The following is a 20,510-nucleotide window of genomic DNA, read 5'->3' on the forward strand; positions in this document are numbered from 1 at the left end:
CTCGGTTGCCAGGCAACGCGGAGGCGTGGCCTAGGCAAGGGGCTGTGGGTACTGGAGCGCCTGGGAGGTATGTTATTTGATATACTAATTTAGTAAAATCAGAATATAATGAGACTTAGGGTCTACTGGAGGTTAGATTCCTTGCTATATTGGTCCCAGCTAGTTGCTTCCTTTTTTTCTCTTTATATTTAACTATTTATGTTAACCATGCTAAAGGTGGGCATTGCTGGGTTTTGAACAAAGACCTGGAACAGGTCCCAAGCGGTGCCTCCCCTGCTCCTGGTACTGACACAGGTGCTGCCCATCTTCTCACCTTCCCTCCACCACCACCAAGTCAAGGCGTGTTTTCCGAGCCTCTGGTTCCCTTTAGTCCCCTGTCTTCATGACAAGGAACAAAGTCGTGGGGAGAGAACCTCTCAGCCGAGGATTTCTAAACCCGGAGCCCATAGCCTGTGTTTGGATGGATTTTAGGGGCTGCCAAGCCCCCAGCCCTCAGTGCACACATATTTTGGGTGCGATTTAGGGACCAGAGCTTTCGTCAGATTCTCAAACGGTTCCCCTCCCCCGTCCTAAAAACCTCCGAAGACAGGCGCTCCCAAGGAAGCCAAGACAGTTTGGTTCCTTGGTGCATAAGTTAAGGAAAGGATGTTTACTGGGAGCTGACAGGAACATGAGGAAAGCATTTGATGTTCTTGCCAAATAAGGTTATACCCGTGGTCGCAAAGACATGAAAGGATTTGTAAAAAAGAAGAAAAAAAAAAACGCTTTTTAGTGACACAGCTTAAACTTGGGCAACCCCCTCTGTAGGGCCCAGGTCACACAAATCCTACCCTCCTAATAGCCTTTTTGTTCTGCTGTATTTTTGTGTAAGGTATTAATGTATTAAAATATTACAAGTTTTGTAACCCTGTTTTATTTTCAACTTTTCCTCCTTCCCTTCCTCCCCCTCTTCCTTTCTCTTTCCCCTCCTCCTTCTCTTCTTCTTCCTTTTAATATCGTGGGGACCCCCAAATGTAAGTGACCTAAATCTCTCTAGGTTTCTGGGAGGCCCTGGGAACTGCTGCTTAAATTAGTGGTCAACTCCCTTTCTTATTTTGATCATCCCTAATCAGGCTAGTTGAATTACCATGGCTAGCACTGGCTAATGTTGCTCTAGGCATGTATGGCTTTGAAGCCCTCTGGTTCCCAAGTTAATCGTTTGGTCCCTGTTGAAGCCCAATTGTAGCCAAAGCTCTCTGTCTTGGTGCAGAAGGGCTCATGATTCATCTGGTTGGTGGCTGAGATCAATACAACACAGGCCAAAGAATGTGCAGTGGCCAAAGACTGGAGAAATGGGAACCAAGTCCACAGGTGAATTCCACGTGGCAAGAGGGATTTAATTTTAAAGAGTAAAGGGAGGAGGGGTGAGGCTGGTGTTGGGGAGCCCTGTGCATTAGTCCCCCAGGGAAGGAGCAGGGCTTTTTCCAGGGAGTGGGGTGCCACCCCCTTTTTTTCTTTTGTTTTATCCTTTTTTGAACCTTAATATCTGGCTTTGGCTATTGGGAGGTATGTTATTTGATATACTAATTTAGTAAAATCAGAGTATAATGAGACTTAGGGTCTACTGGAGGTTAGATTCCTTGCTATATTGGTCCCAGCTGGTTGCTTCCTTTTTTTCTCTTTATATTTAACTATTTATGTTAACCATGCTAAAGGTGGGCATTGCTGGGTTTTGAACAAAGACCTGGAACAGGCAATAGTCTCTGTCTCAAATCCCCATATCATCAAGGTCGCAGATGTGGCTCAGAGCCCGCGTTGCTGTAGCTGTGGTGTAGGCCAGCGGTTACAGCTCCGATTCGACCCCTAGCCTGGGAACCTCCATATGCTGAGGGTGTGGCCTTAAAGAGACAAAAAGACAAAAAAAATATATACTAACATTTTGTAGGAAAAGCTGGCCTCCTGATATGTTTCTAGCAATCAGATATCTATTTTACTATATAAATCAGAACTTTATTGGATTATTGGCTGATCATGGCCACATTAGGATAGTTTTAGTTGGTATTCTCATTCTAAGATTGTTACCTATTGTGCCTTCTGGTATCTTATAAGAGCTGGTGATTTTTGTCATTGATGAAATCCAAATAGGATAAACTAAAGTAGCTAATTAAAACTCAAGTCTCTACTAAATGTGTTTAATAAAATAACAAAAGAACACTGTATATGAGTACCATCAGTGGCTTCAGAGCCCTAAGGAACATCATTATTAACAGCTTTATTATACACTATTTCTCATTACAACACTAAGGAAAAAATATTTTAAGATGCTTTTTTAATTTTCAACAAATTAAACATTTACAATATCAATCAGCTTTTACTGAAAACTTTTACAATACAGAGATTCTCAAACTTGTAAACTTAGCAAGGACTGCTTTTAAGAAGAAAAAAAGAAGTCAGTATATTTTGTATTCCATGGCATTGCTCCTGCAAAAAATGGGTGGCATTCTGTAAAAAAAGAAAAAATGAATTTAGACTCAAGTATAAGTGGGTATGTGACTGTGTGTGTATATACATATATATATAAAGTATCTACACAAGTCTATATACACTCCCTTTGCATATAGACATTTCTATAAATATTTTGTCATGTATGATAAAATTGATACCTAAGATGTTTCTCAGCTCTTCTTCAATCTGCACATTTTAAACTATCTTTAATCTCTCTCTGATTAAACATTTATTCTGCATGCATGCCAATATTTTCCAAAGATTTACTAAAGCTCACTGATGCTAACAAGACTTATGAATTAAATGTTGCTGTTAGGTGGCCTAGCAGTTAAAGGATCTGGTGTTGTCACTGCTATAGTGCAGGTTTGATCCCGAGCCCAGAAACTTCCACATGCTGTGGATGTGCCCCCCCCCCAAAAAAAAGAAAGAGAAAGGAAGAGTTACAGTTATTCCTTGTGTATTTGTAATAAAATCACCCTATTTTATATCTAAAATCTACAATAAAGTCATTGTAGAATTTAGTCCACATTCTAAATAAAGTCATTATAACAGAGTAAGACCTCAGATAATCAGATAAGAAAAACAAAGAAAGATGATTATTAGACTGTTTCTCTATTGAGGACCTAAAATGAAATCCTGAAAGAATTAGTATATGTAGACCCCAATCTTGGAAACAATCCAAGTAAAGTCTTTTTTCTCAATTTCAAATAGAATTTTTTACTAACCTGATCAAATCTTGGATTAAATTCCATTTCACATTTATGAGCACTCTAACACTTAGTTTGGCATTAAAATCACTGACATTTTTTTTTCATTTAGTATTAAACTATTTTTTGTTCATGTTTTGTAAATACCTCTACATTAGTAATATTATAAAAGATAGTTTCTTTCCCACTAACTTTTTGTTCTTAGTTCCTTGAAACAAGAAAAAATAGGAATATGTTTGCTCATATTCTTGTTGTGAACATACAAGGCTTTATTGAAAAGAGTTAATAACAAATATAAGTTTGAAAATTCTAGTTCCTAATTATGCCCCATGAGCACATTAAATTTTTGTTCACTTCTCCAATATTTGTATCTCTTATTTCTTTGTCTTACTGAATCAGCATAAGACCCACACGAAAAAAAGTGGACAGAACATCCCCGTTTTCTTCCTGAGATTAACAGAGATGCTCCAAAGTGTTTTACTATCAAGTCTTCTACTGACTTTGTCTGAGACCATCATGTGATGGAAATAGCAAGAAAATATTGATATCTCTCTGAATATATAACTACTGTTAAGAAAGACTCATCCTGGAGTTCCCGTCATGGCTCAGTGGTTAACGAATCCAACTAGGAACCATGAGGTTGCGGGTTCGATCCCCGGCCTCTCTCAGTGGGTTAAGGATCTGGTATGGGTCGCAGACACGGCTCGGATCCCATGTTGCTATGGCTCTGGCATAGGCTGGCAGCTACAGCTCCAATTAGACCCCTAGCCTGGGAACCTCCATATGCCCCAGGTGTAGCCCTAGAAAAGACAAAAAGACAGATAAATAAAAATAAATAAATAAATAAAGACTCATCTCTTTTTGTAGGATCTTCCTTTAAAAAATCAAAAAGTGACATGGAACTTTACCAAAAGCATCTAAAAGCATACCTCAGCTTCAGTGCCAGCAAATATCTCAATAAAGTAAGTCACAAAAACTTCTTGGTGTCCTGTTACACATAAAAGTTATGTTTATCCTATACAATAGTTTATTAATTGTGCAATAGCATTATGTCTAAAAAACCAATGTGCATATCTTAATTAAAATAGACTTTATTTTGGAGTTCCCATTGTGGCTCAGTGATAATGAACCTGACTAGTATCCATGAGGATGTGGGTTAGATCCCTGGCCTTGCTCAGTAGGTCAAGGATCCAGCATTGCCATTAGCTACGGTGTAGGTTGCAGACAGGACTCAGATCTTACATGGCTGTGGCTGTGGTGTAGGCCGGCAGCTGCACCTCCAGTGGATCCCTAGCCTGGGAACTTCCATATGCCACATGTGAGGCCCTAAAAAGCAAAAACAAAACAAAACAAAAAACAAAAAAACCCCAACTTTTATTGCTAAAAATTGCTAACCATTATCTGCGCTTTCAGCTAATTGTAATCTCTTTGCTGCTTGAGAGTCTTGCCTTGATGTGGATGCTGCTGAGAGATCAGAGTTTTAATCACTGAAGGCTGTGATGGCTGTGGCAAGTTCTTAAAAGAAGATAACAATGAAGTTTGCTGCATTGACTGACTCTTCCTTTCAGGAGCAGTTTTTCTGAGGCATTCGATGGTATTTGATGGCATTTTCCTATAGAACTTCTTTCACAATTGGCGTCAATCCTCTCAAAACCACTGTTGCCCATCAACTAAGTTTAATATACTAAATCACCATCATTCAAAGTGTTATCATTTCAGCAATTTTCATAGCATCTTCACCAGGTATAGATTCCATTCCAAGAAACTACTTTTTTTTTTTTTTTTTTGCTCAGCCGTAAGAAGCAACTCCTCATGATTGATCCAAATTTTATAATGAGATTGCAGCAATTTGGGTCACATCTTCAGGCTCCACTTCTAATTCTAGCTCTCTTGATATTTCCACCACATGTATAGTTACTTTCTCCACTGGAGTTTTGAACCCATCAATGTCATCCATGAGGTTTGGAATCAGCTCTTTCAAGCTCCAGTAATGTTGATTTTTGACCTTTTCCCATGAATCACAAATATTCTTAATGGAATCCAGAATGATGAATCCTGTCCAAAGGTTTTTCAATTTACTTTGCCAAAGGAACCACCTATGGTAGCTATCACCTTCTTAAAATCAAAATTATTCCTGTTTCTCAAGCCATGGGATATTGTGTTAGGAGGCTTGAAAACAACCCTTCTGTGCATCTCCATCAGGCCCTTGGGCACACTGTCAGTGAGCAGGAATATTTTGAAAGGAATCCTTTTTTCTGAGCAGCAAGTCTCAACACTGAACTTAAAATAGTCAGTAAACATTGTTGCATGAGATGTGCTGCCATTCAGGCTTTGTTGTTCCATTTACAGAGCACAGGCTCAGTAGATTCAACATAATTCTTAGGGGCCCAAGGATTTTCAGAAGGGTAAACGAGAATTGGTTTCAAACTTGAGTTACCAGCTGCCCTAGCTCCTAGCAAGACTGTCAGCCTGTCCTTTGACGTTGGGAAGCCAGGCACCGAACTCTCTCAAGCTTTCAAAGTCCCAGATGGCATCTTTTTCCAATAGAAGGTTCTTTTGCCTACTTTGAAAATTTGCTTTTGAGTATAGTCACCTTCTAATGATCTTGGCTGGATCTTCTGGATCTTGCTGCAGCTTCTTCATCAGTACTTCCTGCTTCAACTTGAACATTTCTACTATGCAGACAGCTTCTTTCCTTGAACCTCAGGAACCATCCTCTGCTAGCATCAAACTTTTCTTCTACAGCTTCCCCACCTCTCTTAACCTCCACTGAATTGAAGAGAGTTAGGACCTTGCTCTGGATTAGACTTTGGCTTAAAGGACTGCTGAGTCTGGTGTGATCCTCTCCACAGAAACTTTCTCCATACCAGTGATAAGGCTTTTTGTCATTCACATGTTCACTGGAGGTGCACTTTCAATTTCCTTCAAGACATTTTCTTTTACAGCACGCCTTGGTTAACTGTTTGGTACAAGAGGCCCAGCTTTTGACCTGTCTCAGCTTTTGACATCCCTTCCTCAGAAAGCTTCTAGCTTTTGATTTAAAATGAGAGAGGACAGCTCTTCCTTCACTTGAGAATTTAGAGACTACTGCAGGGTTCTTAACTGGCCTAATTTAAATACTGTGGTGTCTCAGGGAATAGGGAGGCCGGAGGAGAGAAGAAAAGGCCACGGGAATGACTGATCACTGGAGCACTCAGAACACACGCAGTGTGTACCAATTAAGGTTGCTGTCTCACATGGGTGCAGATCATGGCGCCCCAAAACAATTGTAATAGTAACATAAACAATCACTGATCACACAGATCACCATATCAAATATAATGATAATGAAAATATTTCAAGAATTACCAAAATGTGACATAAGACATGAAGGGAGCAAATGCTATTGAAAAAATGGGGCCTATAGACGTGCTAGATGCAGAGTTGCCACAAACCCTCAAACTGTGAAAAATCTAATATCTATGAGGCTCATCAAAGCAAACTGCAATAAAAGAGAGGTATGCCTGTATTGCGTTGATTCTATATTTTCCTTCTAATGGTGACAATACCTTAATAGACTTCCTAACGTTGAATCATCTTAGTTGCTGGAATGAACTTCACTTTGTGGGATCATATAATTCTTTCACTATATTGCTGAATACTATTTATTAGTGTTTCTTTTAAATGTTTGCATTGATATTCATAAACAGGATTGACCTACAGTTTCCTTTCTTATACTAACTTTGTAGGATTTTGGTACTGGTATTTGCTGACTTCATAAAAAACACTTTAGATTTTTTTTCCTTCTTTGAGCTGAAAAAACCCAAAATCTCTTGGCCTAGTACTTTTTGAGGGGAGAGTTTCTAGATAACGCCCTTAATTTTTTCCCCATGGCTGTCAGTTTATTTAGATTTTTTTCTTTACTAGAGATTAATTTTTGTATCACCAAAACTGCTACCAAAATATATAATCCTCCATTTTATCTAGGTTTTCAAACTGACAGGCACAGGAATTTGCAAGGCACTCATATTTCTTACTTTTTCTGTATGTTTTAATTTCCCTCTTTATTTGTATTTTTGTATATTTATGGTTTTTCCCTTTTTATTGATTAGGCTAGGAAAATTAGGCTAGTTTATTTCATTCTTTGCAAAGAATCAGATTTTTGGTTTACTTACCAATTCTTCTATTTTACTATTTTATAATTAATTAATTTCACTTTTCATTTTATAATTTTCTTCCCCTACTTTCCTAAGGTTCACCTTGCTGTTCTTTTTAAGTTATTGACTTAAATTCTTAATTCATGTTCTTGCCTGATAATGTTTAAAGCCTTGATTTTCCACTGAATATGGCTTTGTCAGAGTTTGTTATAAGTTTTAATATGCTGTGTTTTCATTATCTTCATTTTCTAGATATTGTATAATTTGGGTGTTATCTTCCTTAGTTAGAAATAGTGTGTTTTGACTTTTGCTTCTATGAGAAAAGAATTTTAACATTCTTAAGCTAAATACGTACTTAAGGGTTGAGATAAATGATATGAATGAAATATCTGCAAAAAATGTTCAGCATAGAATCTGCATTTAGAATTAAATGAAGTTAGTAGAATATACTTTCATTTCTGTGGTGTAAATTTATCATCATACATTTGTGTTTAACTTCAAAATTCATAGTCTAAGAAGATATTAAGATGAACATACTTATTAAACATGGAGGGCCATTCGATAGCAGCTCAGTGTCTATTGTATCTCCAGTACTGAGGTGGAAATTCTGGGAGTCCCAAAGTAGAAGTCACCCTTCCATGTCTTTCCACATTTTCCTAGTTCTCTAGAAATGGTAAGTCATAGCCCTTATAAAGAATCTTTGAATACAGGTCATTTGGAAGACAGAAATGCATTCAGTCTGTGAGTTCCAGCCCGCTGTGGTGGACACTGATGACCACAATAAAGAAGATGATCCCTGACACATTACTTGCAAAATAAATGGTGATTATTAGGTCATCTGCAAAACTGATCACCATTGTGACATAGTGTGAAGAATACTTGACATGGACAAAGCAAATCTGGCCCTAAAATAAATAGCATTTTCCATTACATGAAGTCCTCACAGTCCCTATATTTCTATAGAATATTAATGTACACATGTGATCAAATAATAGAACATACTGAGCATTAGTTTGATTTCGGAAGATCTGAAAATGACAGAGGTTTTCAAACTGGGTTGAATTATAAAGCACATACCATTTTAAATGTAACCTTCTGATCTTCTTCCATTGCGCGGCTAGAAAATAAGTTAAAAACAAATCAGTGTAACTAAAGGGGAAAGTTAATTTTCATAAAAAACAGCCTAATGATCTTGATGAGTCGTATCATTTCTTCCTTATAGAGTCTTCCTCTTTCCTTCAATCCATTTTCCAATTTGCTGTAAGAATTAGTTTCCAAAATACAAACCTTACCACATAGCTCTCCTTAGACTTTATAATAAAGTTGAAATTCCTTAGCTAAATATTTCATCATATAATATTTCTTTAGCTAAATATTTCACTGGAACTGAAGGAGTGATGCGTCTCTAAGACACTCATTTCCTGCACATGAAATGTTATAGGACCAAACTCTGAAACAGATGACTGTCATTTGGGGTATTTATAAACATGAGCAGTGGATTAGAGAGATCAGCGATGCCATAAAATTAAAGCAATAAAGGGGTTACAGAAGCAAATCCCAGACTATGTCACCTGATGTCAAATATCCTTAGATAAACTTTAAAACTTAATTAGAACTTATGAGTTAATGTAAATAAATCACAGTGAAAGTATTTTTAATGTTGATATTGATTGATTTTTTTAAAAGAGATAGTATTGCATACCCTGAATAAAAAATATCTTCGATTTTGGCTTACAATAGGACCTTGGAATTCTTCCTGGAAGAGAAAATGAAGTCATGACAAATCAAACAACAGTAAAAATAAGTGCAAATGCTTCTTGGGAGTATAGTTATTGTCAACTATCATAATTAAATACAGAGAGAATCAAGGACTTGAATATATCATTTATATCAATAAGTAATTTTTATATTTAGATCTGAAGAGTTTTCAATGATGTTAACAGTATCATCAGAGTGTTGTATTTTAAGGTAATTTCCTTATCAGTCTAACAGATTCTATTTTCAGAAAGGTTGTCAGTTGTACATACATTTATCTATAAGTAGGCAGAGGACATTTCATAGATAATCAGCTATATTTAAAATCTCCCTTCAGGGAGTTCCCATCGTGGCTCAGAGGAAATGAATCTGAGGACACAGGTTTGATCCCTGACCTGGCTCAGTGGGTTACAGATCTGGCGTTGCAGTGAGCTGTGGTGTAGGCCAATGGCTATAGCTCCAATTTGACCCCTAGCCTGGAAACCTCCATATGCTGCAAAATACTTGTAGGAGTTATCATTTGTCCAACAAGATATTATTACCAAGTCAGAGTTTACAGTTTCATGTGACCTGGAAATACAGTTCTCGCTGAAGGTGGAATATTCACCAAGATGGCCACAGTACTAAGTAGTTTCAGTTTTGAAAGTAATAACAGCAAAGTGTTGCAGTAAACTAATAATTTGTTGATGTATTTTAAGAAACCAAATCTTTAAATTGAACTCTTACACCATTCGTAAGTCAAGCAAACTCTAGAAAGTAAAAGTAAATTCAAAAAAGCATATATTATTTTTAGAAAGTTCAATAACAACTAATCTGATTTTTTAAATTGGAAATTCTAAAATTTTAAGGGGCTACTACAGTTCCTCTTACATTTCTCACTGTTGGCAGCAGTACTGTCTTCCTTGATGGAAGCTTGGTTTAAGAACGCAAAGAATTTAGGGAGTTCCCATTGTGGCTCAGTGGAAATGAAACAGACTAATGTCCATGAGGACACAGGTTTGATCCCTGGCCTCCCTCAGCAGATTAATGATCCGGCATTGCCCGGAGCTGTGGTGTAGGCTGCAGATGCGGCTTGGATCTGGCGTGGCTGTGGGTGTGGTGTAGGCCTGCAGCTGTAGCTCCGATTCAACCCCTAGCCTGGGAACTTCCATATGCTGCACTTGCAGCCCTAAAAAGAAAAAAAAGAAAAAAAAAAGGAAAAAAAAGATATATATAATTTTAAAAATAAAAGGACTGTGAAGAATTTAGGAGGAAATAATGACCATTCAAATACATTTTGAGAAATTTATTTGCCTAAACTCTGCATTTTAAAAAGTATTTTAAAAACTTTTGGTAGTAGAAGAATAAAATTAATATAGTATCTAAATGAGGAAAAAATTTAACAATTAAAATAACAGAAGTATTCAAGATTAGATTATAAAGGGAAAAACATAGTGAAAAAAAAGTTTGCCTAGGCTGGAAGTCAAGAGACTATTGTAATCTCTAATCTCACTTACTACTGTGAAATTGAGAAACTCCTTTAACTATTCTGAGTTGTTTCCTTTTTGTAAACTTATTTGTACAAATACCAATGGAGTTGTCAAAAGAATAAAATGAGATCATATAAGACTGAAAACTATAATGCATAACAACATTATCACTTAAAAATAATGCATAGAGACTTTCATCATTGAAGGAGTTAGGAGTCTTTTCAAAGGACAATGAAACCCACAATTTCTAGATTAAAAATGTGTTAACTCGGTTATATTCATCTTAAAAAGAGATACTGAATTTGGGCTATATTTTCATTAATTGTAGAAAAAACAAAATACCTACATTTAACTTCTGGTATATTTTCTTTGTGAGCCTTACTCTTAACTAATGCTTTAATACCGGGATAGAAAGCTTGTCATCCCAGCCATCTGCTTACCTGTATAAGACGAGAAGTAAACAGTCCTTTATCTTTCCTCCTGTTTCTACTAAAGACTGGGCACACTGCCATGACCCTTCTTAAACCAAGAATGAGTAGGTCTCCCCACTGGGAGGGTTGTGGCCCTGGGAAGGGAGTCAAATCCCACTTTCCTCAGGGCCACAGCTTGAGCTAGAAGAGGAGGGCGACACTGCTCTGGGGAGGGAACAGTTCTCTTCTTCCTGAGTGTAAAAACAGTTCTGCAAACAAATGCTCTCCTGAGGGCTACCTGGGTGTTCCATGGGCTTATTCAGAAGATCTTACAAAGCACCACCACTGGGCACTAGCAGAAAGGGCTGCCCCACACAGAGTGGCAAAGCGAGCATGCAGTTGGTGTTACATACGTCCACTTTGAATCTCTTCGTTCTTCTCTCATGCAGTTGCGGAACGAGCTGCAGCAGCGGATGCAGGACAGATGACTGAGAGACACGAACACACACACAATGAGCACAGAGGCTTCTTGGCATTGGGCATAAAGATGGATTCCTATGTGGTTTTGTTTTTAACCCACTATTCTTGCTCCAGACAAAAAAGAACAAGAACTTTTGACCTAAGACAGTCCTTTGAGAGCATCCAAAGAGCTATGGAGAAGAAGCCACAAGATGGAATAAAAGTCGGCCCTTCTATGCTGGGATCTTTCTTGGTCATTCTGTTGACAAAGCTCTTTCCTGAGGACCTGAGCTCCACCATCAGTTGCCAGCAAGAACACTTCCTGCCTGCATCTCTGACAGGCAACAAGCCATCTGTCTGCTTTCAGACCTAACTCAGGATGGTTTGGGACAGATGAAACCAACTCTGTGAGAATTAGTTTTCCATCATGAACATGTCTATCTGGAAGATTATACTGTACACACATCTAGTAATCTCCTTTATAAAATACATATTTCATTTAAAACTAGACATGTGGAACAGGACAACAGGGGACACACACAAAAAAAATGCGTCATTGATAGTGAAAAAATGTGACTAAGATACATTTTCTCAAGATGTAAAGATGCCAAAGCAGAAGAAAAGGAAAAAGCACATTTGAGACATGTGGCTGCCCAATACTGTTTCCTTTTAAAGGCATGGCCTCAACTGAACCTTCTCACAAATATTGAAGTCATTCATCAAATGGATAACTTTAAGCCCCATATAATGGTTATATGTTAATCAATTCAAGTTGTATTTGGCTTAAAGCAAGTATATATATCTTTCAACTCCTAACATGTAAGAATATTCAACAGGATAAACATTTAAAACTGAGTTCATGTGTACAGTTACTTTCCCACAGGTAAACACATTTAAAATATACTACACTCCTTATTCCATAAATTGGTAGAGAGTTACAAGCTTAGAAAGAATATTACAGTCAAGTAATTAAGCATTCTAGATTGAAACACCAAAGTAGGTTGGCTAGCAGTTTTTAAATCCATGCATACAAAAAGAAAAACTACCACTAAAACCACACAATTCATAAGTGAACTGAATTCAAGTTACTGGTATCTGGCTAATCTTAGTAAATTCTCAAATTAAATACAAGTGGATATGTCTGCTTATATTTACCTATATTTTTGACAGTCATCTTTTAAAATAATTCTTAAAATGACTTTCGATAAATCTATTTTTCCCTTGTACTAAGCATCATCTAAAACAATATGTTTTCTCATTTGCTTTTTTTGCCTCTAAAATCTAAGTTCCATGACATTCACTGCTATATTTCTAGTACCTAGAATTGTGCTTGGCACACAGTAGCTACTCAGTAAATAACTGTGAATGAATAAATGAATGAATTTAGTGTTCTTGTAGCTATTGAGGTATAAAATAAATGTATAATAAATACGGCATTCCATTTGTCCATTCATGTATAAACTTTTAAAGAAAAAAATATGAACTTTGATGTAGCTCTATGAGATAAACAGCAAAAACTTTTTTAAAGCTACTAGTGACTACTAATAAGTAATTCTACAACTTACCACAACATTTGAATTGCCCAACTTTCGTGTCTTTGAATAATGAAATAAGAACTGTCAAAAAAAAGTAGTGAGCTTTACTATAGGTGAATAGTGCTTTCCTTTATTATTTTTCATGTCTATATTTATGGAAATAATCTTACCCTTTTGGTGTTATCTTTTTCATCTATTTCCTATTGAAAAGGGGAGATACGTAAATATCAATATCATTCAATTATATTATACAATCATAATAAATATGTATGTTACAAATATACAGTATAAAATTTATAATTTATTATAAGATTACATAATTTTAAAAACATATGACACATGTTACATATAAAAATAAGACAAATGGGTTAAACACATATGATTTTCAATTAAATGACTGCAAACTCCATGAACATGACCCTAAATTCTCAGGTGTCAGAGAAACTAAAGTATTTGTCTCATCCAAAATCAGCTTATGCTCCTCTAGCTTCTCTTGGTATGCTTCCTAAATCGGGTATGTTTTCTTCTAGGAGGAATTCCAGGGTTGCGCTGAGCAAATTTTTTTTTTTTCCTACAAATTAAATACTATTTGAACCTTACCTGGGGCTTTGCTAGAGTCCCCAGAATTGTGAGACAAAGCTCCTCCAGTGCACTGGATGCCTGATGGGAATGAGAAGATACTCAGGTGAGGCTTCTGCTTTAACACCATTTATGCAGGAGAAATGACATAAAGTGTTAGGGTCACAAGGGTATTCCAGCTCCCCAGAATGAGTCCTTACCATGGCCGTGGACTCTTGAGGTCTCTCATGACAAAAGCTTGGATCCTAAAAATAAAACCTTCTTTCCAACCAGGAAAGAAAAACTGTGCATTGTGTGTGTGCCTGACTAAGCTTCCACTGTGGATCCAGATATAAGATTCCCACTGTTGCTGAAATCCTATCGACTTCTGTGACTGAGAGTAATGAGGGCAGGGCCAAAAGAGGGATTATTCTTCCCAGCTTGTAGCCACATCCGAATCCACATGCCAAAGCTGTGATCTATGCTGAATATTACTCACTACTGGCCAATTTGAAAGTCCTGCAATTGCTTGCAAACAATGGGGTTTGGAGGGCAAGAAGCCATGCACGGTGCACCTAATGTGAGTTCCCACCCTTCCAGGCTGCTGAATGCACACCCCAGGATCAGGTTTTTCAAAGCCTCTGAGCCCAGAAGCAGGGCAGGGCTCTGTGGTTAGCAGCCAGCTGGGTGCGGTAAGGAGGAGCACAAATGGACAAGCAGGGGCGAAACCTGTTTGCACAGAATTCAGCCCAGTCGTACCCGGAACAACCGAGTACTTAATAAATACATATGGGAAAGAATGAGGAGCTGAAACAGTGTCGAGGGGGTGGGGGCTGGGCATTTGAGCTACCTGCAACTCCAAAGCAGTGCAATTCCATTGCCCCTTTCTCTCAGCTGTGTTACCTTGGGCTGGTTACCCAACCTCCCTAAACTTCAGTTTCTTTAGCTGTAAATCAGGGGATGAAAACATAGATGGAGAATTCTTGGAAGGATTACCTGCAGGCAAAACTCTTAGCATAGTGCCGCATCCAGAGCAATTAGTTCACAATAGGAGCATTAAAAATGTGTGACCTGTAAAGCTTGATTTACAACTGCAGTTACTGCTAATTCAGAAGAAGTGTCATAAAGGATTGGGGCCACCACTGTCCTCAGCCTTGTTGGTTATAGTTTAGAGGTACAGTTTGGGGTCATGAAGCGGCTTCTCTGAACATCCTAGCACAGCAGAGGCCTGCTCTGTTCTCCTCTATTTGTTCGCCCTCCAGGCAAATAGCTGGGATACTTATTAGTAAATAGTAAACGGCTCGACCTTCATATGTGAAGGATTATATAGTATTTCAATAAATCATAAAACACTTTCATACACATAACTCACATTTCATCTTGAAAACACAGCTTGACACACACAGGATGGGAACTGTTTATTCTCATGGATAAAAAAAGGTTCTGTGAGACTGTCATTGGTCCACATCTGACACAGCTGGGTCGTCTGACTATAGGTATGTCTGCATCACACTGGTATTGACTGTCAAGCCTATGGCTGGGAGTTGGATGAGAGAAAAAGTAGACAGTAAACACTGATACAGCTTTTCTCACTTTTTCCTTTCAGGGTAAACAGGTCACCCCATAAAAATCTGGAAATAAATCCCTGAAACTTCCTGTTATGGTCCACCTAGAAATGCTGCAAAACACAAAACAGTCCAAAAAAAAAAAAAAAAAATCTAGTGATGTCATGTATCTCTTAATTGAAAGAAGAGTAAATTCAGATCTATGAGTATCTCCTTAGAAAATAGCTTCTAAGCTAAATATAGAAGAGGCAGCAAGGCTGAGGTCTGCCAGAAAACCTTTCCAAACAAATGGCATTTTCTTCAGTAACTGGTTACATGAGGCCATTATTCACTGAGCTACTGCTATTCTTGAAGGATTTTTCTCAGACAATATCTTTAATATTTTTATTTTTTATTTGTGGGCCTTTTAAAGAGCCTTTATTTTCTATTTGGTAAAAATGTTTTGAAGAACTACTCAGACAGTCATACACATTATAAAATAATAATTAATGATTTCTAAAAAAATGGAATCAGTGTAAAAGATTTCATAGTAAATTTACCAAGCCCTCCTCTAAAGGTACATAGTTTCCACAACCAATAAAAGCTTAGTTTTATCCTGATGGTATTTATATGGGAGTTTTAAAATTCATCCTGTTAGTATTGCAGACATAAAAGTGATTCCTAATTTTTTTTTTTTTTTTGTCTTTTTAGGTCTGCACGCATGGCATATGGATGATCCCAGGCTAGGGGTCCAATCAGAGATGTAGCCTCTGGGCCTAAACCACAACCACAGCAAAGCAGGATCCAAGCCTCATCTGCGACCTACCCCACAGTTCACGGCAACACCGGATCCTTCACCCACTGAGTGAGGCCAGGGATTGAACCCGCATTCTCATGGATGCTAGTCGGGTTCAGGAACTGCTAAGCCATGTCAGGAACACCCCTAATTTTTTTGTTAATGATTTTTATTTTTTCCATTATAGTTGGTTTAGTGTTCTGTCAATCTTCTACTATATAGCAAATTGACCCAGTCACACTTATATCTACATTCTTTTTCTCACATTATCCTCCATCATGTTCTATCACCAGTGACTGGATATAGTTCCCAGTGCTATACAGAAGGATCTCATTGCTTATCCACTCCAAATGCAATAGTTTGCATCTATTAACCCCAGACTCCCAGTCCATCCCACTCCTTCTCCCTCTCCCCTTTGGCAACCATAAGTCTGTTCTCCAGGTCCATGAGTTTCTTTTCTATTGTTCCTGACTTTTAAACACAGTGCAAAAGCTGGTATGCTGATTAATATCCATCACAAGTTATACACCCATCAATGCTCCTCGAGCAATTTGAGTTATCATTCATAAATGTTATCTGTTGTGATCCTGGTCTTGCTTTACCACCTAATGCCTTACCTGGGGCTGAGAATTCATGGACAAGAAAGATGAGCAAGCATCATCTATCTGGAGAAAGCAAAAATGCCAGTTACATCTTGGAAACAGAAGAAATAGCAAAAAATGAAAAGCAGATTTTATAAAGTCAAGTTACCTCTGTAGTATTAACTGAAGATGCATGACCATTAAGGATGCTGAACTTTGGAGTCTTATAAACTTTTTTTGAACCTTTTAAACTTCCTAAATCCTAGAACTGGAATTTCCCCAAGATTCACCCCCAGCCACAGAGGTACACATTCCCGTTAATAGTCAGTAGGGATCATTAGATATAAAGATGCTTCAAATATTGAAGGAAAAAACTTCTGTTATTATTCAGCCTGAGAAACAGGAATAGTGACTAAAGAATGGCCTCAAGAGTAAGAGGCATCCTGCTATCATGTGGTCCTTTACCACAGATAAATCTAATATTAGCATCTAGATTAACATGACATTAGCATACAGGCTAAATGATAAAGAATACACGATAAAACTCTTACACAACACAGGCCATCTTCTGCCTCTTTACCAAGGAGCCAGAATTAGAAAATGATTTTTTTGGGTTTTTTTTTTGTTTTTTTTTTTGTCTTTTTGCTATTTCTTGGGCCGCTCCCCCGGCATATGGAGGTTCCCAGGCTAGGGGTCTAATCAGAGCTGTAGCTGCCAGCCTACACCACAGCCACAGCAACACAAGATCCGAGCCATGTCTGCGACCTTCACCACAACTCACGGCAACGCTGGATCCTTAACCCACTGAGCAAGGCCAGGGATTGAACCCGCAACCTCCTGGTTCCTAGTTGGATTCATTAACCACTGAGCCATGACGGGAACTCTGAAAATGGTTCTATTTTACCATGAAGGTTCATTGAACTGCAGATAGCAACTTGCTGTTCTTGGCCTTCATCCTAGGAAGAAAACTCAGAAGACTTTGAACTGTAGTGTAAGAGATTTATACTAACCATTAAAGAAGCTGTGCTGAGGAGTTGAGCACTAAGCTGGGTGTCTGGAATTATTTATGGCATTTATTTCTTTGGTGGCCTTTTAAAATGGGACTGAAAAAGACAGTACTGATTCCTGTCTGGGGTGATTTAGGCTGAGTCCTATTAATGGCATATCACCTCAGGGGGCTTCTGCTAGTTCCAGCATTCTGTGTTGAATTGAATTGAATTTCCATTTTCACACTAAACTGAGGCAGGGATAATTACACCCTTCAGCCATAATTTCTCAAGCTCCTTATTGTTTTCAAGCTGAACAGGAACTAAAATGTATGATTCTCTACTTTGAGAATAAGAAAGGTATAGAGTATTATAGAAAATATATGTCTCCTTTTTATGTTCACAGAACTTGTCATCTTCTTGATGTATCACAAATATTGGGGAATTTGGTTTATTCTACTTGTCCTTGTGTCCAACCACCTCCTCTCTTTTCTAGACCACACAAGCCCAGAATCACGGGTACAAATACACACACACACTCACAATTCACTCACACAAGGCACACTCACACATACACAAACACACACACACACACACTCACACACGGAAAACTTCTTAAGGACAGGACTAACATGCCCAAATAAATGTTCAATCAATATTTTTTAATTAAATTGCACTCAGCTTGCAGGAAAAATAGTGAAAAAGAAATCAATTAAGAGGGGAAAGCTAAAAAGATATGTTTTTAAGTTCTGAATGGCTACCAATGCTTAATTTACTGCCTCCAAATACGACTTAGTTTGCCTTAGCAGAGTAGGAGGAAGTGGTCTCTCCTGAAATTGTTGTGATGTTTAGGTATCTGAAGCTTTACACACCCAAGGGGAAAGCGGTGGGTGCCCAGGCCAGGCTGCCCATCTGTGTGAGGGGCCATGTCCACGGACAGGAGCCTGGAACCTAGCAGGTGCATCAGTATTGCTTGAGTAAAAACATCAGAATAAGAACAAACAACAATTAATCAAATTAGGAGCTGACTGCAAAGCCTTTTGGTCTTTGTCCTCCTTTCTTGAAAGGCAAGGAAGCACTGCTTGCCTACCTTCCCTCTGGGTAAAGCATTTGTTTGTTTTACTTAGCTTATGGCCCTAATGGTTTCAAGTGCCACTAATTGCTTTTGAGAACCTGTAGAGTCCATTGGTGAATCCATTAGAAAGTGGTTAAGTCTCCGTATATAAGGTTTGAAAACTGTTTTTCCTGTGTCTGAATAGCTCTGTAATTTTTAAAACCTCCAGCAGAAAGCTTAACTTGTAGGTTCTCAATGCTTCCTTAAATATCTTTGAGTTTTTTCCCAGCATTATCACCTAAAAGTTTTTAAAAAGATTTCCCACAGAAGTATAGAGAATTTCAAGCTAAAATAAATGTTTCTATATTCTACATTAATATCTGTCATTTAAATTATTCTTCATCTTGTTTATAGATTTCTAGTTGTATTATGATATACTAAGGCAGAGACCCTTAAAATAGACTGTGCTATTAAGGACTCTTTAGTTTTTGGCCCTTATCATTGATCTTACCTTTTCCTTTATGAATTATGTCAGAGGTGGCTTAGTTATAAAGTGTATTCTTCTCAGTTCCTAATCAGTATCATGATGGGACTCTATTCTTTTATATATATTCCTCTTCTTATATTATCTTTCATCATGGTCTACCCCAAGAGACTGGATAGAGTTCCCTGTGCTGTGCAGTAGGACCTTATTACTTATCCATTCTAAATGGAATAGTTTGCATCTACTAACCCCAAACTATTCTTCTATATTTTATATTTCCATTTCCTATTTCATTCTCCCACAGACTTTTCTAATGTATTTGACATGTAGCCTCTGTTTATATTCTTGTCGGATCTGTACTGTTGCTTTGTGTGAATGTGCAGTATTTTCTTACTTAACACTGTACTTTGAGAGCTCTCCGTGTTTCTGGATACACCTAGTGTGTTGCTCTAATTGCCATAGGTACTCTCTGATGTATACTCGGCTCAGGTTGCCTACCTGCTCCCCAGTGATGGACAGCTGTGTTCCCTCCACTTCTCCCATAAGCTCCTTGCATCTGTCCTCAGTGTATGGTCTTGAGGGAGAACATGTTCAGGCTCTAGACCCACGAGAGGGGATGCTAGGCCATGAGGATACCTAGGTGGTTTTCCAGATGGCTCCACCAGTTGGCAGTCTCATCAGCAGTGCATGAGGGCCCATACACCCCACAACCTTGCTAACATTTGCCATTATATAAACTTCAGTTTGTTGCCACTGTCATGGGTAATGGGTGTAAATTGACATTGTTGTCTTTTTTTTTTTTTTTTTTTTTTTTGTCTTTTTGTTGTTGTTGTTGTTGTTGTTGCTGCTATTTCCTGGGCCGCTCCCGTGGCATATGGAGGTTCCCAGGCTAGGGGTCGAATCGGAGCTGTAGCCACCGGCCTACGCCAGAGCCACAGCAACGCGGGATCCGAGCCGTGTCTGCAACCTACACCACAGCTCACGGCAACGCCGGATCCTTAACCCACTGAGCAAGGGCAGGGACTGAACCCGCAACCTCATGGTTCCCAGTCGGATTCGTTAACCACTGCGCCACGACAGGAACTCCCGTCATTGTTGTCTTAATGTCATTGTTACTAATGAATTTGAGCATCTCATACATGCTTGTTGGTTTTTGGGTTTCCACTTTGTAAATTGTTCTACATTTTGCCTATTTTCCCTTTGGATTTCTGTCTTTATCTGATTGGTTAGGTAAAATTTATTAGACATTCTAGAAACTAATTCCTTATCAGTTTTAGACATTGTCAGTATCTTCTTTCAAAAGGTCTTACCTTTTCAGGGGAGTCCTTTGTTTTTTGTTTGTTTTTGTTTTGTTTTTGGCCATGCCCATGGCTTGAGGAAGTTCCTGGGCCAGGGATCAAACTAGTGCCACAGTAGTAACCAGAGTCACAGCAGTGACAATGACAGATCCTTAACCTGCTGAACTACAGGGAGTCCCAATGGAGTTCTTTGTTGAAAGAAATCTTCACTTGGGTTTTTTTTTTTTTTTTTTTTTTTTTGACTTTTTAGGGCT

At 38.2% G+C, this 20,510-nt stretch overlaps 1 protein-coding gene and 1 long non-coding RNA gene across 2 annotated transcripts in view; one reads left to right on the top strand and one right to left on the bottom strand.

Annotated features, from left to right (window-relative positions):
- LOC102166140 lies at positions 1-12,979 on the top strand. The gene is made up of 3 exons (XR_002346669.1): positions 1-67; positions 4,059-4,153; positions 11,411-12,979. It is a non-coding gene; the product is annotated as an uncharacterized LOC102166140 (long non-coding RNA).
- NMU (neuromedin U) overlaps positions 2,228-20,510 on the bottom strand; it is a 26,245-nt gene continuing 7,962 nt past the window's right edge. Inside the window, exons 3-10 of the mRNA XM_003129032.4 lie at positions 16,471-16,518; positions 13,556-13,615; positions 13,126-13,155; positions 12,986-13,036; positions 11,375-11,449; positions 9,030-9,083; positions 8,405-8,444; positions 2,228-2,481 (exon numbers count right to left, since the gene is read on the bottom strand). Coding sequence (XP_003129080.1) covers positions 8,409-8,444; positions 9,030-9,083; positions 11,375-11,449; positions 12,986-13,036; positions 13,126-13,155; positions 13,556-13,615; positions 16,471-16,518 — 354 coding nt within the window. The 3' untranslated portion in view covers positions 2,228-2,481; positions 8,405-8,408. The remainder of the gene's footprint in view (positions 2,482-8,404; positions 8,445-9,029; positions 9,084-11,374; positions 11,450-12,985; positions 13,037-13,125; positions 13,156-13,555; positions 13,616-16,470; positions 16,519-20,510) is intronic.

This window comes from Sus scrofa, chromosome 8 (genome assembly GCF_000003025.6).
Source record: "Sus scrofa isolate TJ Tabasco breed Duroc chromosome 8, Sscrofa11.1, whole genome shotgun sequence".
NCBI classification, from domain to species: Eukaryota; Metazoa; Chordata; class Mammalia; order Artiodactyla; family Suidae; genus Sus; species Sus scrofa.